Genomic DNA, 18562 nt, shown 5'->3' with positions numbered 1-18562 from the left:
TGTTATTCCAATTCCCTTGATTGGAGCAATTTATCACGATCCTCAGAATTATTATAAATTCCCTTTGTATGTGTTATGTCAAGAAAATAATCTCCTTTTGTTTGTTGAATCATACGTAACAAGTGAGCGAGTAACACAATATGCACTTTGAAGAGGGAGCTTTCAAGTTTCAATCAATTCTCAACACTACAGCTGCCGTCTGATGTTTCTCTGAAGACGTAATTGCGTTATTTTATTATTTATGGAGTTAAATCGACTATATACGGAACCAATTGTTTTTACATTTAATGATCAATTGTCTTTGTTTTCACGCCCAAAAAGTGACATGACAGAAAAGACTTATATGTTACAAAATAGCTAGGTTGCGTAAATAATTTATGAGTAAGTAATGTTTATACTTTATTATTTTATTGCTAAACTGCTTCTTTTTAGAAATAAACATAAACAATTCCACAACCGTGATGCAATTATATTATACGTGTTATCTGATAAGGTTTTGATTTGTGAATCGATATGTTGTCAAATAAATTAACTGTCAATATAGTAGATGTTCGGTGTCTCGTATCCTGTCAGCTGTCACCGTCTCGACGGTCGCTGGCAGTCGCTGCGCGTGACTTTTAGTGACAGAATCAATTTAATTGGCGTATAAAAACTGGACGTGTCCGCAATCATATTGCAACACAGTCACCCTAGCAACTTTTGTGAATTCGAAATTTAAAAACAAAACACTACCACACATTGTTTTATACATAGACTTAATTTATACTGTCGGTTTTATATAACCAAAGAGAATATTATCGCTACGTGATATTACCTGCTTCTACTCTCGTTGTCCAGATGTTTCATAAACTGTTCGGAGGCGGAGTGGTGGTCGACTATGGACACGTTGTCTCTGTGGAAACTGTGAAGTACCGCTATATTCACTTCCACCAGTGCTTTGTCTTTCCACAAAGACACGTATGAGTTCGTGTCCAGACCCATTTTCATAGCGACGCTCTGAAACAACATTGACTCCATCACTCGAGTCTAGGTAATAGCGAATTGGCCATCGTCGAAACTGTTGAAAACTTTCCGGAATAGCTCCGAAATTGCTGAACCAAATTTGAAAATTCTTTCACGGAAATTCTTTTAGTTTAGCGGGAGTATTATGTTGGAAATGCAAAACAGATTAGCAGCACAGTTTGTAGCCTTAACCGTGTGTGCACAATTAACATAATATTAGCTACTTTAAGCGCGGAAAAATACAGTACCGTGGGGTACCTATTAGTTTTTATACCACCACAAAACAGCCTTTTTGGGACGTAAAGCAAGTTTTTGAGTAGGTATAACATTGCTTTTCGTTCAAGTTTATAATATTATGACTAATTTCTAGCGTTATGGTTACTGATTTAGTAGCTGTTGTATAACGGCCGTTCCCAATATTTGATCTATCTCTGGTTTTGCCCTACTAGAGATAGGAATAGCTCACATTAGACATTAGAGACATATATTTTATGTCAATTGTAAGCTATTCGTATCTCTAGTAGTAGAGATAGATCAAATATTGGGAACGGCCGTAAGAAAATCAATATGGGCATAATGTTTTATATTGTGACATAAGTACTATACCTAAGTTCAACGCCGCGCCGCGCCGTATAATCGTAACGTTGCATTGCCATGACCCAAACTGTAAACTCATATTGCTTAACATAACATAAAGCTTAAATTTACCATGCCATTGCTGAAAGTTTTCCGAAAATTAATAAAATATAACACTATGAGTTTCTCGTCAATCAGTTCAGCTCTTCCTTCCTTACCTCTAAAATATCCAACCGGTTCGCGTCACAGAAGTTCCGGCAGGCGATCTCGGTGCCCATGTACCAGCCGTTGAAGGCGGTGGCGGTGAACTGCAGCCCGCCGCAGTCCAGCCGCATGTTGGATACCGCCGGCAGCGCGTACCATCGCAGACCCAGATCGCGGAACCACGGGTAGCTGGGTAGTTGAAAGGTAGTTGGAGTTGTCATGATTAGACGATAGATCTTTTGTCGGATCGACAGATTCTGTCGGCTGGTCTCAACATAACCCGACAAAATACGTCGAGCTATCAGTAAAAAATATTTGATAGCACCTACGTAATAATTTATACATTGATAGGCTATCACTTTTTTAGTACAACTTATTAGAACACTTTTGAGCGCCAATAAAAGAGATAGAGGTTTAAAATTCGACGTGCTCCATGACAGCGCGGTGTTATGGCTAGGAAGGGTCATAAAATAGAGCAAAAACCACCCATATATAGTGTTTTATGACGGTTTTGACTCTACGTGCATTCATAGCTATTGGAGTTGCTAAAAGGAATTTATCATGTTCTTTTCAATACAAGTTCGTTTGACAAGTTAAAGCTTAGGATGCTCTTTACTTAGGATGCTCCATGTGCACTTCCATGATGATCTCGCGAGGTAATTCGAAGTACTCGGGCTCCTTGCCGTCGGCCGACACGACTATGGGCAGGATGTCCCACGCCGTGCGGGGCGGCTTCCAACCCAACTTCATACACACCTAGAAATAAATATAATGAAACCTTTATAAACTATCACCTAACTGCTAAAAATAGGCTCTGGCTTCGGCTTTCACCATCTAAGATCAAAATCATCATGATATTCTGTCAAATCTAAAGCTTCGGCCCTAAATGACTGCCGAATACAAATCCGAAGGTTCATTTCCTTCAAAATAAACGATTGCCTAAAGTCATTCGGTAAACTATATACCTAAATTGTATAGCAAGTGTAATAATTCTAGTAACTCTGAAGTTACCATTGTTTGTAGTGTGTTAGTTAAGAATATATTGACATCCCTCACTAAAATCATATTAGTAGATAGTTTAGGCACAAAGGCGCAATAAACAATTTTACAGAAATGATGTAGGCACGTAGGCAAGTACTAGCACCTAAACGGATCGCCGAAACCCAAAATCCCTTCTAATAGTTTTACTTTGCCGAAGTCCAGTTATAGAGGAGTTAAATAAATACCAAATCTTATTAAAGTCATTTCTATAAAAGCGACCGATTTATCTTTAAAAGTAAAACGCGAATAGCTGCAATCAAGAAAAGTTTGAAAACCTAAAAAATAACAAACTAAAGTTCAGCAAAGCAAGAAGCACTCGATCTTGGAAGTTAAACTCGATAATTCTTTCAGTTAAACAGTGTGAAATCTTTCCCAGGAAATGGTAAATTACATTTCTTCGAGAAGTTCTTTCACCTGTTTTTATTTAAACTATTTAAATTGATTGAAACAACTTTTACAACATTAATCTTACCTTTCTTTGGTGTTGGGTGGAGTGCCTTGAATGTGTACGATTCTAGTTATTATTTGAGTACCTAGATTTGTCATATTAGGGGGTCAATTCTCAAAATTCTAACTATTTTCGCATGAGAAGCTGAATGTGCATTCATAAGCGTGCACGCGTGCTTTAAACCTGAGAATCCAAACGCGATACAAAACAGGAAGAATAGTACTTTAGTGAGTTTAGAGAGATATAATATAGTATAATATAGTGGTCAATGTGATTGGTGATATTGTGACCACGTCCTCACTGTGGTGGTGACCATGTGATCACACTCACCTCGGTGTACTCCACCCGGGCCGGGTCGCCCAGCACGGTGCCGTCCGGCTCGCGGTAGCCGGCGTAGCTGATGAGCTGCGGGTTCCACACGCGGTAGTCGTGCGCTGGCGGAGTATAGTGACCACGTGATCACACTCACCTCGGTGAACTCCACCCGGGCCGGGTCGCCCAGCACGGTGCCGTCCGGCTCGCGGTAGCCGGCGTAGCTGATGAGCTGCGGGTTCCACACGCGGTAGTCGTGCGCTGGCGGAGTATAGTGACCACGTGATCACACTCACCTCGGTGAACTCCACCCGGGCCGGGTCGCCCAGCACGGTGCCGTCCGGCTCGCGGTAGCCGGCGTAGCTGATGAGCTGCGGGTTCCACACGCGGTAGTCGTGGGCGCCCGCGGCGTCTGTGCGCTGACGGAATATCGTGATGGCTGACCTGCGATAACATAATATGGAACAATTAATTTTTTTTTATTTCCATTGGCAACTCTTCCAGAAAGTCCTACTTGGTACATTTCACTGATTCGGGAACTAACCAGACGTAAAAAAAATATCAAAAACCATAGATGTATCCCTTAATCCTAGTTTGTTTAAAATGTAGAAAAATTATTATTATTATATAGCTTATTGATGAAGAAAATGCATTTTACATGCATAGATGGAGCAACAAGTACACGTAAAAGATAATTATTTTTATCAAGGAGCTTTAAAGACGACGGCTTTAAAGATTGTAATATTATTACTTATGCAATTTAAACTTGTAAATAGATCAAGTAATATGCTTATCGTAATTAAATTCAGAATATTAATGAATGAATAAACAATTATTATTAGAGGTCTTGTGTCCGCTTATAAAGTTTAATAATTATTGTGCTTGGTTGTATAGCTTACAAGCTACAAGACGTTTCGGGCGGCTCTGCATATACAAATAATTTCTCGGGAATCGTACAATTTTCCAGAAAAAAGTAGCCTATGCCCTTCCTAGTAGTCTACTCTATAACTGTGGAAAATTACATAAAAATCAGTCCAGTAGTTCGTGAGATTAGAGCGTTGAAAGAAATAAACAAACTCTTTAGCTTTATAATACTCGTATATAAAGAAGAGATAATAAAATGTAGGCATAGGCAAAGTTCTAATCCGTAGACACATTATTCGGTATAGTTATGGGCCTACTACGAAACAGTTTTAAGACTCGAACGATCGGATGAGAATGCCGCGTCCTGCGGGGCTAAAATGGTCGCTTTGAAGAAGGTCTTAGAAAAATTAATCATATTATGATTCATATCATGAATGAATCATAATATGATTAATTTTTCTAAGATCGCAAAATGCAACTCTGCTTGCAATTCATTTCTGTATTTTTGTACTGATTTGACATTTGTCATTTTGACAGTTTTGACAATTCATTTGCTGAATCAGAGAGGAATTGCTAAATGTGACCATTTGAGCCCCGCAGCTCTAACAACGTAATTTCTCGTTGGTAGAGTAGGACGTGGCATTCTCGTACGATTGTTTGAGTCTCGAAACGGTTTCGTGGTACGGCCCCAGAACCGTCGCAAACGTTTTACCTCAATAAAATAAAGTTATGAATGCGTAAGTATTTGTTACCTGTGCAAAAATAGCTTTTGAAAAATACATTGCCGCCAGTGGTCGTTTAACAAATTAAGACGATACATCAGTTTTAGTGATGGGATGTCGCGTTTATGCATCGAGTTTTTACTTGGTTGTGTCGCGAATTGAGTAAAACGATGTGCCTCTTAACACAATCAAGAATCGAATCAACTCGATGTCAGTGTCACAAGTCAAGTCACTAATTCAAGATCGAGAATATTGACGTTGCGATGTTGATTTTGATTCAGTTTTTTCTCGAAACTCTCGTCGTTCATTCGTCAAAATCGTTTTAGGGTTCCGTAGTCAACAAGGAACCCTTATAGTTCCGGTCTGTCCGTCTGTCTGTCTGTCCGTCTGTCCGTCTGTCCGTCTGTACGTCCGTCTATCTGCGGTTTTGCTCAGAGACTATAACCTACAAAGCTGTAATTTGGCATGAATGCACATATTAATGATGCCGACAAAATGGTATGTACATGAAATCTTAAAAAAAAAAATATGGTACCTTCCCTACACATAAAGCGGGGATGAATATTTTTTTCGCGTTCACCCCTCGTGTAGAGTGTCGTTGGATAGGATTTTTAAAAATATTATGAGTATTCACAAATCATTTTCCGATGTAAGGATCCGTTTGTGAAATATTAAGTTTTAAAGTGGAAAAAATCGTTAGAGTCCAGTTTTCCCCCCTTCTACCAGCTAAACGGTTGCTTCTGGAAATGTGAAAAAATTCACGGGAGTGGGAAATATGCTGAATTTAAAAGGAAAAATATCACGGCTAAGAAGACTTCATAAGTTTTTGAGTTAAAGTCGATCAACTAAAAAAAAATGTATTTGGCGAAGTATATAGGAACTTTTCGTTCAAATTCCTTTGAACGTAACTGAGATGACGTCGCATTGTTAGTAGTGTAAAACACGTTATAAATGTAATATCAGAGAAGTTGATTCCCAGGCCGATGGCGGACATAAGTAATTTGGTCGCGTTAAGTTAATCTCATCGGATCGATCACAGCTAACATTGAATTGACATAAGCCGACCAAACGACGTAGGTCCGTCAACTGCCTAGGAATTAATTTCCTCAGGTTATATTATATTCATTGACCATACTTTTGTATGGTCAATGAATGTATGTCATTTTTATTATCAAAAACTAGTGGGAACCCTATATTGCGCGTGACCCGACACGCACTTGGCCCGTTTTTGATCTGTACTCCCGAGTACGGATCAAAAACTATCGGATCGATCTCGAAAACGCCCCTTGTTTTAACTAACTCCAGCGATTCTTATTAAAAAACGAAAAACAATTTCAATAAAGTCCAATGTTTAAACACAAATTATACGGATTTCTAATAATGTTGATCTAATCGCAGCCTTAAATATTAGCGCTGGCGAAATCAAGCCTCCCTTTTCCTCAATTTATCTTCTCACTGCACTTATCAGAAAATACCTTTTAAAATTACGGTCTGTATTAAAAAGAGATTCATTAGTAGCATTGGTCCTATGCTAATGCCTACTAATGAACTAATTTAATTATTTAAATTCGATATTTAAAAAAAACTATATTTTAAAACGACCCTTTTTGAATGCCAGCTAGCCTTGAACGACCATTATAACCAAAATATACATTTGAACAATTATTTGGATTACAACATGTTTGGTGTTTACCTCATGGTAAACTGGACTAAAAAAAATTAAATTCGTTTCCAATATGTAATCGTATTAAAAATGTATCAGTAGATACTCTCATACTGAATTACTACTTTAATCGAATCTTTTCACCATACAAAAATATCACTAAGGGTGGGTTGCACCAGAGGCGTGGTTAAAGTTAAAGTTATGGTTATAGTTAAGGCTAATTTAACTTTAACCTTAACTTTGACCACAGAATTTGACAGAAGACGTTGCTGGTCCGACAAGACTTTAAAATATGAACGCGGGCGGGGGCGCTGCTGGTAAAGGAGAACTGTCAAAAATGGCGTTTTTGTATGATGACAGCGTTAGTTCCTTTTTTCGCCACGTGCATTTAAAGCCTTGTCGAGCTCTATGGTTATGGTTAAATATGGCGTCCATTTTTGACTTTAACCAAAGATTTGGCATTTTGCATTGTAGTTAAAGTTATAGTAAGTTGGTGCAACCCACCCTAATCGATTTAAATATCGTACTCTTATTATGAATATCATACCTTATTTACAAATGTGTGTACAAATATTGACTCACCGGATGTTCCCGCGGTTGGTGGCGTACTTGATGTGGTCGCACAGCGCCTCAAACATGCCCCGCGCTGTGCTCACCTCCTGACAGTGGAATACCTGGAAAAACGTTCACTTTAAACATTTACCCTTTTACTGATGAGAGAACTACACTTACTCCTAAATAGTTTTTTTTCCTTACATAACCGATACGATATACAGGGTGTAACAAAACTAAGTGACAATACTTTAGGGTCTGTATGGGTTCCATATATTATAGAGTTCGCTGAGAAAGTAGCAGCTCTGAAATAGCAACTTTTTTGTGATTCGCAAATCATATGAACAACCGCCCGAGCGGCACGAATTTTTCCATACTGTATACAGGGGTAATACACATTACACAGTACACACCCTAAAGTATTATCACTGAGTTTTGTTTATGTTATATACCTAATGTTTTCCCTTGTCTATTAAGCGTCTTTTTCACAGCAAAGATAAAACATAGTGTAGCTATTGTAGTGTTTTTTATTAGTAAGAAAGAAGTGTATGTGAACATTCTTGCATTGGCTACCCTAAAGAACAAAAGAAGAAATATAAGGGAATTTACTGCCCTATCGTGAGGTTTAGTATCAGAGGTCGAGAACGCTATAAGTATATTAAAGCGTTTAATGCATGGCATACTTATGGTTATTATATTAATTGTTAAGAGGTAATATATTATAAGATTTTACAAATAAAAGAAAAAGATCAACTTATCTAGCAACACTGTTAGCGTAATATAAGGTACCTATTAGATTTACATAAGAATTTGTCAACAAGTTTTTATCATTTTTAGATGTATAAATAGACAAGGAAAAAGTGTAATAAAATTTATAAAGCTTTGTAAGTTTTATCATATTATAAGGATTATGAACCACATTAGGAACCAATCCCTCTTTGATATTATTATCCTAAAGTTTATGATCCTAATTCATCTATGCGTTTCGTCATTTAAATATTATCCGTTGCAGTTTTAGTACAAAAGCAAAATTGCTTGAATTTTTTAAAAATTAAAAAAAAAGAAAATCAAAAAGAAGAAGAAGGCGAAGGTAATAATTGTCTTCATAATTTCCTTTACTGTGGGTTGCGTGCAACGAGTATGCGTATAAATAGTGAACGGTCAGGAGGCTAGTGTTTTCGGGCAATAAAAAGGCTTTTACGTATAACGACCCATCACCCGGCCTCGCTTAAGAGCCGTAATTAATTGCGGAATAAGAAGATACGCTTGATGCTTCCTAACTCTTGGACCTTGGTTTTCATGGGGAATCGCTGTGCGCGTCCGCAGCGGATTGGAGACATTGGGTAATCTGGGTCGTAACTTCCACTAAAACTCCCTCTAGAGACTGACGGCCTCTTCATGAATTTCAATTTTATGAAGAGTTTGAGAGATAATGTAGGTTTTATGTCTAAATCTTTATTGAGTACTTTATTTTCACCGTTAAACTCTCAGTGCGGCAGTTTGTTGCAGGAACAGCTGTCCTTCGCAACAGCTGCCACCCTAGAGTTGTGTTAATCATCGAAACTGAAAAGGTGTCAAAGACACAATCTGGCTAGGCCTTAGCCTAGCCAGATTGTGTCTTTGACACCTTCAGGTCAGTACTCAGTTTTAATACCTGAACACTAAAATAATGAACAATAAAGCCGTGAAGAGTACTGAGAAGAGATTAAGAGAAGAATTTACCTGTAGTTTCTTCCACTGTATCCTGCCGATGCACCTGGTGCTGTTCCTCCAGGCGAGCTTGGCGCCGAAGACCAGCTCGCAGGTCTTGAGGTTGTAGGTGCCGCTCGCCCGCAGCTCCCGTTCCACTTCCTGCAGCCGGGAGATGTGTGCCTCGGAGTTTTGTCTGTGGATAATAAACATTGGTAGAATATTATATTATGATTGGTAGATAATAAACATGATTGAATATATTTCTAAATTTTAGAACAAGACTGCATTCAAAATTCAACAAAACTTTTTTTTGTTGGTTAACTTACATAAAATATGCTTAATTTGAAATTATTTTTTTAAACTTTCAATCTAATAAGCAATTTTCGTACTCATTCGGTCTTCTCCCGTCGTAGTTTTATCTCAAAAACAACTTAGCCCTTCTCAATAACATTTTCACAACATTTACACTGTGGTGAAAACTTTAATATTATTCTAGAGCAAGTGCATATAATGTGTGTAAGCACTCACCTGCGTATTGAAGAAAAATATTCGTGCAGAAAAGACTTCGCGTCTCTGTATATCTCGTCCGTCGTCCTCGCGTCCCCCCGGCTCGGGGTATCCATAATACTGCTCTGGCACATAGCCTCTGAACATTTTGTACTCTGCAACAATATGTTTACGTTGAAATAATGTAATTGTATAAAAACGAGGACTCACAAAACTATACTTGGGTCAAACAACCCATCGTTATATATTATTGGTAACTTAGAATTTTGTTTAATGCTATGTAAGGGACGGCAGCAAGATCGAGGGTCAAGTCGGAGCCGCACTCTCCGTATAATAATAATAATAGCTCCCACACCGGTTTCGGTGACGGTGGCCGGTTTCATTGAAACCAGGCCAGCTACGCAGGAGTAATTTTATAGTGCCCGAGTGTGTGCGCAGTACACAAGAGCACTCTCTATTCCTTTACTCTCATAACACAGTGGGACGGAAGACCGACACGATCGGCGAGAGATCAGGCGCAGGACCGACTATTTACATGCCCATCCGACGCATGGATCATCTTACTTGTCAGACAATCAGGTGATCAGCCTGCATTGTCCTAACCAAACTTGGAAATAACATGTTTCCAACGTCAAGAGATGCGCTCTATACCACTAGACCACCGAGGCGTAACTCGGAGGCGTAAAAAAAAACTCTCCGTATGGAAGGGGGAGGTCGACACGAAGGCCGTCAAACTTACTTTGTCGCCACTCGCCGTATTGCACCGTCTACCAAGCCGAATTTCTAGCGCTCCAAAGAGCAGTAAGTATAGCCTGCAAGATTGGAATGGCAAAGGTCGGTATCCTTAGCGATTCCAGATCGGCTCTCCAGGCTGTCACCCTTAGTTCCCCTCATCCCTTGGCAGTGCAACCAAGGGCGGCCCTCCGAAAAGCTTTTTTTTTTTAAATGAAATAAGGGGGCAAACGAGCAAACGGGTCACCTGATGGAAAGCAACTTCCGTCGCCCATGGACACTCGCAGCATCAGAAGGTTTGCAAGTGCGTTGCCGGCCTTTTAAGAGGGAATAGGGTAGGGGAAGGTAGGGAAGGGAAGGGAATAGGGGAGGGTAGGGGAGGGTAGGGAAGGGAATGAGGTAGAGGATTGGGCCTCCGGTAAACTCACTCACTCGGCGAAACACAGCGCAAGCGCTGTTTCACGCCGGTTTTCTGTGAGAACGTGGTATTTCTCCGGTCGAGCCGGCCCATTCGTGCCGAAGCATGGCTCTTCCACGTACAAATTTGTAAATCTAAAACAGGGAGACCTCCCGCCTCTGCATGCAAAGCTGCATTGCAGAGGCGGTAGGTCTCCTGTTTTAGATTAAGGCGCACGCAGGGTTGAGAGGGAATGAGAGGGTTGACGAACTAGCTAAGGAGGCCGCGCTGAAATTTAGAAGGAAACCTGACTACGATCTGTGTCCTGTTTCATTCGTCAAGCGTATCTTGAGAGAGGATACGATTGAGGAATGGAACAGGAGATACGAAGTGGGAGGGACGGCCGGAGTCACGAAGTTTTTTAGTGAAATCATTTTATTGAAATTGGAATCTTATTGGAATTGATATTTGAATTTAGTGATATTAATAATTTATTTTGTACAAATTATAATCATGAACTTAATTGTTATATCTAAGGCTAATTTGACAAATTGTATTTATAGATTATTAGAAAATAAGCAGCCCTGATAATGTTAGGGGTACGAGTATAAAAAAAAAAATGCTATGTAAGGACTTTCTGTAGTATGAACTTTGAAAGTGACAATTGCGTGTTTTACTTACTTATATAAATATTATGTAATAAGGTTTATTTTGAAATTATCTAAGATTTTAAAAGAGTTAAAATCTGATATATAAAATTGTCGTGTCACAATGTTAGGCCGCGTACTCCTCCGAAACGGCTTTGCTGATTTTAACCAAATTTTATATGCATATTCAGTGGGTCTGAGAATCGGGTACTTTTTATATTGATAAGTGCATTTGTTGAATAAATAATAGTAAATTATTACAACTCGAGCCTGACGGCGACCATTGTTTGTGCGACGAGATAGCGATGGACGTTGCCATGGTGACATACTTATTTAGTCACTTCAATAAAATAATACGGGCGAACTACAATCCATACTAATATTATAAATGCGAAAGTATCTCTGTCTGTCTGTCTGTCTGTCTGTCTTGCTTTCACGCCAAAACTACTGAACCGATTGCAATGAAATTTTGTATACAGTTATTCTAGAGTCTGAGAAAGGACATAGGCTACATTTTGATGTGGGAAAATATCTTATTTCCATGAAAATTTCGATGAAAATGAATTCGCATTGCGCGTGGCCAGCGCTCATCACGGGGGTCCTGGGTTCGAGTCCCGCAGGCGGAACAAAAAGTTTTCAATGTTCCTGGGTCTTGGATGTGTATTAAAATAAAATTTCAAAAATCTTAAACATATTTTATGTATAATATCGTGTCGATGGAATGAACATTTTAGTTCTAATACGATTCAACAGATGGCGTTTTATTTTTTACTTTATTGTAACATAGAACTAATCATACTTATTAGTTAGTATGTTTGTGTTTATAGTTTTTAATACGTTAGAATATTATGTTTAATAATATTATCACTTGGTATAATAATAATCAATCTATCTTATCTAATGTAGAACTCCTACTGCATTTCTAATCCATACTATCCATACTAATATTATAAATGCGAAAGTATCTCTGTCTGTCTGTCTGTCTGTCTGTCTGTCTTGCTTTCACGCCAAAACTACTGAACCGATTGCAATGAAATTTTGTATACAGTTATTCTAGAGTCTGAGAAAGGACATAGGCTACATTTTGATGTGGGAAAATATCTTATTTCCATGAAAATATCGATGAAAATGAATTCGCATTTCGCGTGGCCAGCGCTCATCCCGGGGGTCCTGGGTTCGAGTCCCGCAGGCGGAACAAAAAGTTTTCAATGTTCCTGGGTCTTGGATGTGTATTAAAATAAAATTTCAAAAATCTTAAACATATTTTATGTATAATATTACTAGCTGTTGTCCGCGACTTCGTCCGCGTGGACAGTTTCAGTTTATAGCGCGCGATGTCAACAAAATTGGTGTCAAAAGCTTTTATAAAAAACCCTGGTACCCCTTAAATCAATACAGCTGTGCAGTGTGCACACAATAAGTATTTCATTTTTTTATATTAAACTTTATATTTTATGCCAAATTTTAAAGCTTATTTAGCCCTCCAATTACACAACTTTACCCATAAACTATTTATCATTGATAGATTTAAGGTTACGTCACTGCACAGATAAAGTACTGAGTTATTTAATACCGTAGAATAGATATAACAATCGAAAAAAATCGAAACTTAAAAAGATGATAAGTACCACGTCTTATAGAAAGACTTTTGAGCAAGCGTCAGCGCGATGTAGAAGACGCACGGCGCCATCTATTATGAATTGTTGGAACTAACTTAATTTGAACAAATTTACGCATTTTCACCCCCTTACAACCCTTTTTTCCAGTAAAAAAGTAGCCTATGTCCTTTCTCAGGCTTTAGACTATCTGTATACAAAATTTCATTACAATCGGTTCGGAAGTTTTGGCGTTTGGCGTGAAAGCGAGACTGACAGACAGACAGACAGACAGAGATACTTTTGGCGTTTGGCGTGAAAGCGAGACTGACAGACAGACAGACAGACAGAGATACTTTTGGCGTTTGGCGTGAAAGCGAGACTGACAGACAGACAGACAGACAGAGATACTTTCGCATTTATAATATTAGTATAGATTATGTGCACACTGCATAGCTGTTTTTGGGTATTTTGATTAATTAAGGGCCGCGCTACACCGGTAGCACTTACCAGGGTTTTAAAAAGTTTTTAAATTTGACACAAATTTTGTTGACACCGCGCGCTATAAACTAAAGTCCACGCGGACGAAGTCGCGGGCAACAGCTAGTACTTTATATGGCAAAGAAACGTTTGCCGGGACAGCTAGTATAATATAAATAACTTAATATTAATTAAATAAACTAAACTTTTCTAAGAACAACTGGTCTGAAACAGTTCGAAATTCAACAATACAAAAAATGGCGCCTGGACAGTGGACATGTTCCATCGCCAAATAGACTTTTTTTATATTATAGTATTTTGTTTTAGACCCATAACAATATACTTAATATTATCTGCCAAATCTTTTATATTCTGAGATGCTTAAGTTAACTGAGCCATTCAAACCACCGTTAATTAGCTTTTAAAGTCGCCACAATAGCCTATAAGAAGAAAGCTCTTTTAGTTATGGGGTGTAAAATATTATGGTTCCTGCGGCCACACCACTGATAGTCATGTTTAATGTTTTCAGACTTTACTTAAATTGCTAAGAGTATTTTGCCACTTTACATTAAGACAAAGGTATAGCCCTAGGTAAAGTCAACATAAACAATTGATAAACAATATTAAAATGACACAAGTTCCTCAGTTTTAATTAAACCGTTTAACAATAAACAGCTAGGTGATCTAACTTTGTTCTGAGGTCAAAAAGTGCTATTAATACTTCAAAAAGAGTAGTTTCCTAAAATACCTACTTTGCGTGTTTTTTTCTCACCTAAATATCTCTACGTACGGTATTAAATTTCTCTAAATCAGAAAAACTCCCAACTGTATGAGACTATGACATTTCATACGAAATTGTCTTGTTTAAAGTGTAGTAATGACCGAAAATCGCAATTAAACAAAAAAAGACATTTATAAAACATTAATTTGTTTAGTGATCAATAAAACAATATACAACACATAACCGTAAATATGATATTATAAATTACGAGCTTTTGCCCGCGGCTTCGCTCGCGTTAATAAGTATTATTATATACAAACTTTCATCCCCTATTTGAACCCCTTGGGGTTGGAATTTATCAAAATCCTTTCTTAGCGGATGCCTACGTTATAACATCTACCTGCATGCCAAATTTCAGCATGATCCGTCCAGTGGTTTGGGCAGTGCGTTGATAGATCACTATGTCAATCAGTCAGTCAGTCAGCTTTGAGTTTTATCTATATAATATATAAAAATGGATTTTCAATTGTGTTAGTAACGATAAAACTCGAAAACGGCTGAACGGATTGGGCTCATTTTAGTCTTAAAATATTTATAAAAGTCCAGGGAAGGTTTTAAAGTGATACAAAGTTCACCTGGACCGCTAGTATTATAAAAAAAAATATTATCAATTATTGAAAGTCATCCGTCTGCACTGCCACTAATGAATATTCATATTTTCAACACGATCCGGATCTGGATCCAATCGCTTCTGTTTAGATTTTAGAATATGCTAATAATTATAATATAAGAAATATGCTTTTTGTATGGAGTACAGAGATCAGCAACTAGTAGCAAGAATTTGCTAAGGGGTAGTACCGTACCTAGGAACTCGGAAAATAAATTATATCAATACAAAAATCATCTGCTAGATTTTATTTGGTCTGCGACAGCGGTTCTTAAGATACAGCCTAGAGACAGGCAGACCGACAAACAGACGTAAAGACATCAAAGTCTCAGTAATAGTATCCCGTTTTAACCCTATGTGTACGGAACCCTAAAAATAATATCTAACTAAAGTTAGATTCCAATTTAATTAGAGAGAATGCGAAGTATGTAATAACTAATTTGTGTTCCGAATTCTGATACATGCTGATAAGAATTATTACTGAATTTTCAGGTAGTTTTAGGGTGAAGCCAAACGAGCGTAATTAATGAGTTACGAATAAGGACTTGCAGATTCTGTGAGGAGGTGCATGAGACACCTATTCACCTTCTCCTCGACTGCCCTGCTCTACTACAGAGCAGGGACAGGCACCTTGGTCGCCAAGAATATTCATCCACCGAGGAAATTCTTGCCACCAACCCCAACCACATCGTTCAACTTGTGAGCAGCATTGGGTTGGGGACGAGTGACGAGTGTTCGGTTTAAATTAGTTACTGTTTTTCGTGATCGTTGTTCGTGCACAATTAAACTGATTTGCATGAGATTCTCGCCAATCTTTTTTCTAAAGGCAATGCATGAAATATAGCCAAGTAATTTTTTTTTTTTACGTAGAGAAATGCTGTGACGCATTCCGCATGGGATGGGGACTCCCGCTGCGGATATGTGGGACTCGCCGCGGGCAAAGATGGTGTGAGCCGCGGCCCTATCCACTAAAACTCTACGGTGCTCCTAGCCACCGCTTCCTGACGAAGTCGCGGGAACTGTACGACACCACCACTTCATCAGCGGACGTCTGCTTAGTGGGCTGCAGACTCTTCTCGATGGGAGCGTTTTACTCGCTCCCCAGGCCTCCCTTTCGTCTTATGCGCTCGGCCTCCTCTTTGGCGGAGATAACTTCTTCGGCGAAGTCTTCCACCGCTTTCCAGTCCGGGTCGCCGCGCAGCAAGGCTCGCACCAATGCTGGCAGCGTGATGTCAGGTCCGATTGCGGCCGTCAGGGCCTCGCGTTGTCCAATCCAGGAGGGACAGGCCGTCACGGTGTGATCGGCCGTATCCCTGTCCGGGATAACCGGTATCGGTATTTAATTAATATTATGATCGTTGAATATTTTAAATTCCGCAAAAATGGTCAAACAAAAATTCATCATTCCATACGTGTAGTAAAAATTATTCTCTTCTCATTGTGCGAAACGTCACCATTGTTTTGTCTAAACAACGCCCGCATTATTCTATTGTGCTTTTAGAATGTTCATAAAATGTTATTTTAATAAAAATGTATTCGCTGCCCAATTCGTAGTAGAAAATATATAATGTCGCGGTAATTTTAAACATCATCATTAAACTTGTAAACTTTGCAGACGTAATGCCCAACATTTGGCCGATTATGTGAGAACCGGAGGCGTCCCTGTCTAGTGTCTCCTCTGTATAGTCTGAACTTTGGCCCGGTTCAAAGTTTGAAATTTTGAATAAGTAATAAACGATGAGGTACTTTGGAACAACGATATCAAAATACTCTATGCTTTGGAATCACAGATTAGTACTTTAACGGCTGCATTCAGGTCTCTGACCTTTAATGATGATTAATCTTCAATAACTTATTGATGAGTTTGACAGATAATGTTTGGGCCTATGTCAAAATATTAATTTAATTATTACTATTAACTCAGTTAAGTAATTAAAATTCCTCTCTGAGTATGGCAGTTAAGGCGCTCCCCCTACGTAGATGCCGTTATTTACCGTATTAAGAGCCTTATAAACTCATAATTTGAAAGCTACAAAGGTATAATAAAAATACAGCGATAATCTTCAGTATATCAACATTCCTTTCCCCGTTATTAATTTACTATTTTTGTATAATTAATACTCGTGATAGCTTCCAAACTAATACTAATTTAAATTGAAGCATAATTTCAGCATCTCCCTAGTATTTACAAATTACGTTTATTTGAAACACATTACAACAGACAGACAATTTCATTAACTTCATATTCCCCGTTTGAATTTTTTTAGATTAATTTTGAACTAAGATAAGTAAAAAAATAGGATTTTTGTGCGATCTCGGCAATACATCAAATGTATGGTCAAGGTGGTTTGCTCGAGAGATGGCCTTAACTCGTAAGTCGCAAATGGGTCGCCCACAGGTTCACTAAACAAAATATATAAAAATAAACAAGCATTTAGATTTAAGGCATTCGCAACCTACACATTCGATCAAGATTCAAATCCCATTGTCCTTTAGAATAAATTTAAATGTAATACTGGGTAGGTATTAACCCTTCGCTTGCCTTTTGACCTCTCCAAACGTCAAAACCAAACGCCAAATTAGTATCTAGAGTTTAATTCCAGGATTGCCAGGCCATGTTCGTATTCGTCTGCCTTTGTCTAGACCTAACAATCTCGTCGAGGTAATCTCAGCTCGAGACGGCACGTGGACTTGCAATTGAAGGCAAACGTGAATGAAGCAGGTAAGTAACAATTTGAAAATGTCCGTTTTTTAGGTTTCCGTACCCAAAGGGTAAAAACGGGACTCTATTACTAAGACTTCGCTGTCTGTCTATCCGTCTGTTTGTCCGTCTGTCTGTCTGTATCTCAAAAACGGCTATAGCTAGACTTCTGAATTTCCGCTATAACAACAAATACAACAAACGTGATTTTTTGGCCCTTATATTGCTCGATAATGGTAATCAATAATGGTATCCTCAAATAATGTGTACTTTAATAATAATTAATAATAAAATATAAATAAAATAAATATTTTATATCTCACACAAAAATATTATATTTTATTTATTAGTTTGCCTATTTTCTCTCTATAGCGGTGCGGATCCCTTCGTGCGACCGACTCGCACTTGGCCGATTATTTGCTTTAATTAAAGTTTAAGGACTAGAAAAATTATTTGAAATCAATAAAATGTTGATTTTATTTGTATAGCTAAATATAAATTAGCCAGATAATGAAGTAGGTAAGGTTACAAGGGTTGTTTAAATTATTAGGAAAAAAAATTGTAATTGCCTTTATGCTATAAAAATATAGAATTGTGCAAACTATTGCCAGTTTGATAAGTGTTCAACAAGACCTTTATGTTTAGTATATAATATAAGCCTTTACCAGCCTTTACAATAGTGATTAACGTGTGATAGCAAATCAAAAGCAATAGTGAATAGCTGCTAGACTCCTATCAAAAACCTCCAAAAACCGGCTGTAGCACGAATCACGATCAACAAGCGCCCACGCGACATTATTATAAGACGTTGTAAGTTTGTAACACATCTCGACGTGTTATCACATCAGCAAATAATCGTTACTTGAATCAACTAATACCTTTTAGGTGCGACTTACGAGGTGAATAAACACTGAGCCATTTAAATATTTTATGGCATCAACAAATTGTGTAAATTAAAAAATAATTGTTTATGGCTTCCTTTTACAAATTATTAAATTAATTGGAACATCCCCAGGCTTTGTGGCCTTTAATAATACTT

The 18562-nt window shown here is 38.1% G+C and overlaps 1 protein-coding gene across 3 annotated transcripts in view; it reads right to left on the bottom strand.

The window, feature by feature from the left end:
* The window catches only part of LOC121731486 (nitric oxide synthase-like), a 68184-nt gene that overhangs the window by 17582 nt on the left and 32040 nt on the right, over positions 1-18562 (bottom strand). Inside the window, exons 2-8 of one of the 3 annotated variants that reach the window (XM_042120918.1) lie at positions 9605-9738; positions 9107-9269; positions 7415-7506; positions 3880-4027; positions 2399-2538; positions 1797-1971; positions 815-996 (exon numbers count right to left, since the gene is read on the bottom strand). In XM_042120918.1, coding sequence (XP_041976852.1) covers positions 815-996; positions 1797-1971; positions 2399-2538; positions 3880-4027; positions 7415-7506; positions 9107-9269; positions 9605-9738 — 1034 coding nt within the window. Of the gene's footprint in view, positions 1-814; positions 997-1796; positions 1972-2398; positions 2539-3601; positions 3698-3740; positions 3840-3879; positions 4028-7414; positions 7507-9106; positions 9270-9604; positions 9739-18562 lie in introns of those variants that run through there. The other 2 variants (XM_042120915.1, XM_042120917.1) reach the window with 2 other exon arrangements.

Source organism: Aricia agestis, chromosome 11, assembly GCF_905147365.1.
Source record: "Aricia agestis chromosome 11, ilAriAges1.1, whole genome shotgun sequence".
In the NCBI taxonomy this organism is placed as follows: Eukaryota; Metazoa; Arthropoda; class Insecta; order Lepidoptera; family Lycaenidae; genus Aricia; species Aricia agestis.
The sequence above is the reverse complement of the archived record's forward strand: the minus strand, read 5'-3'. Positions and strand labels throughout refer to the sequence as shown.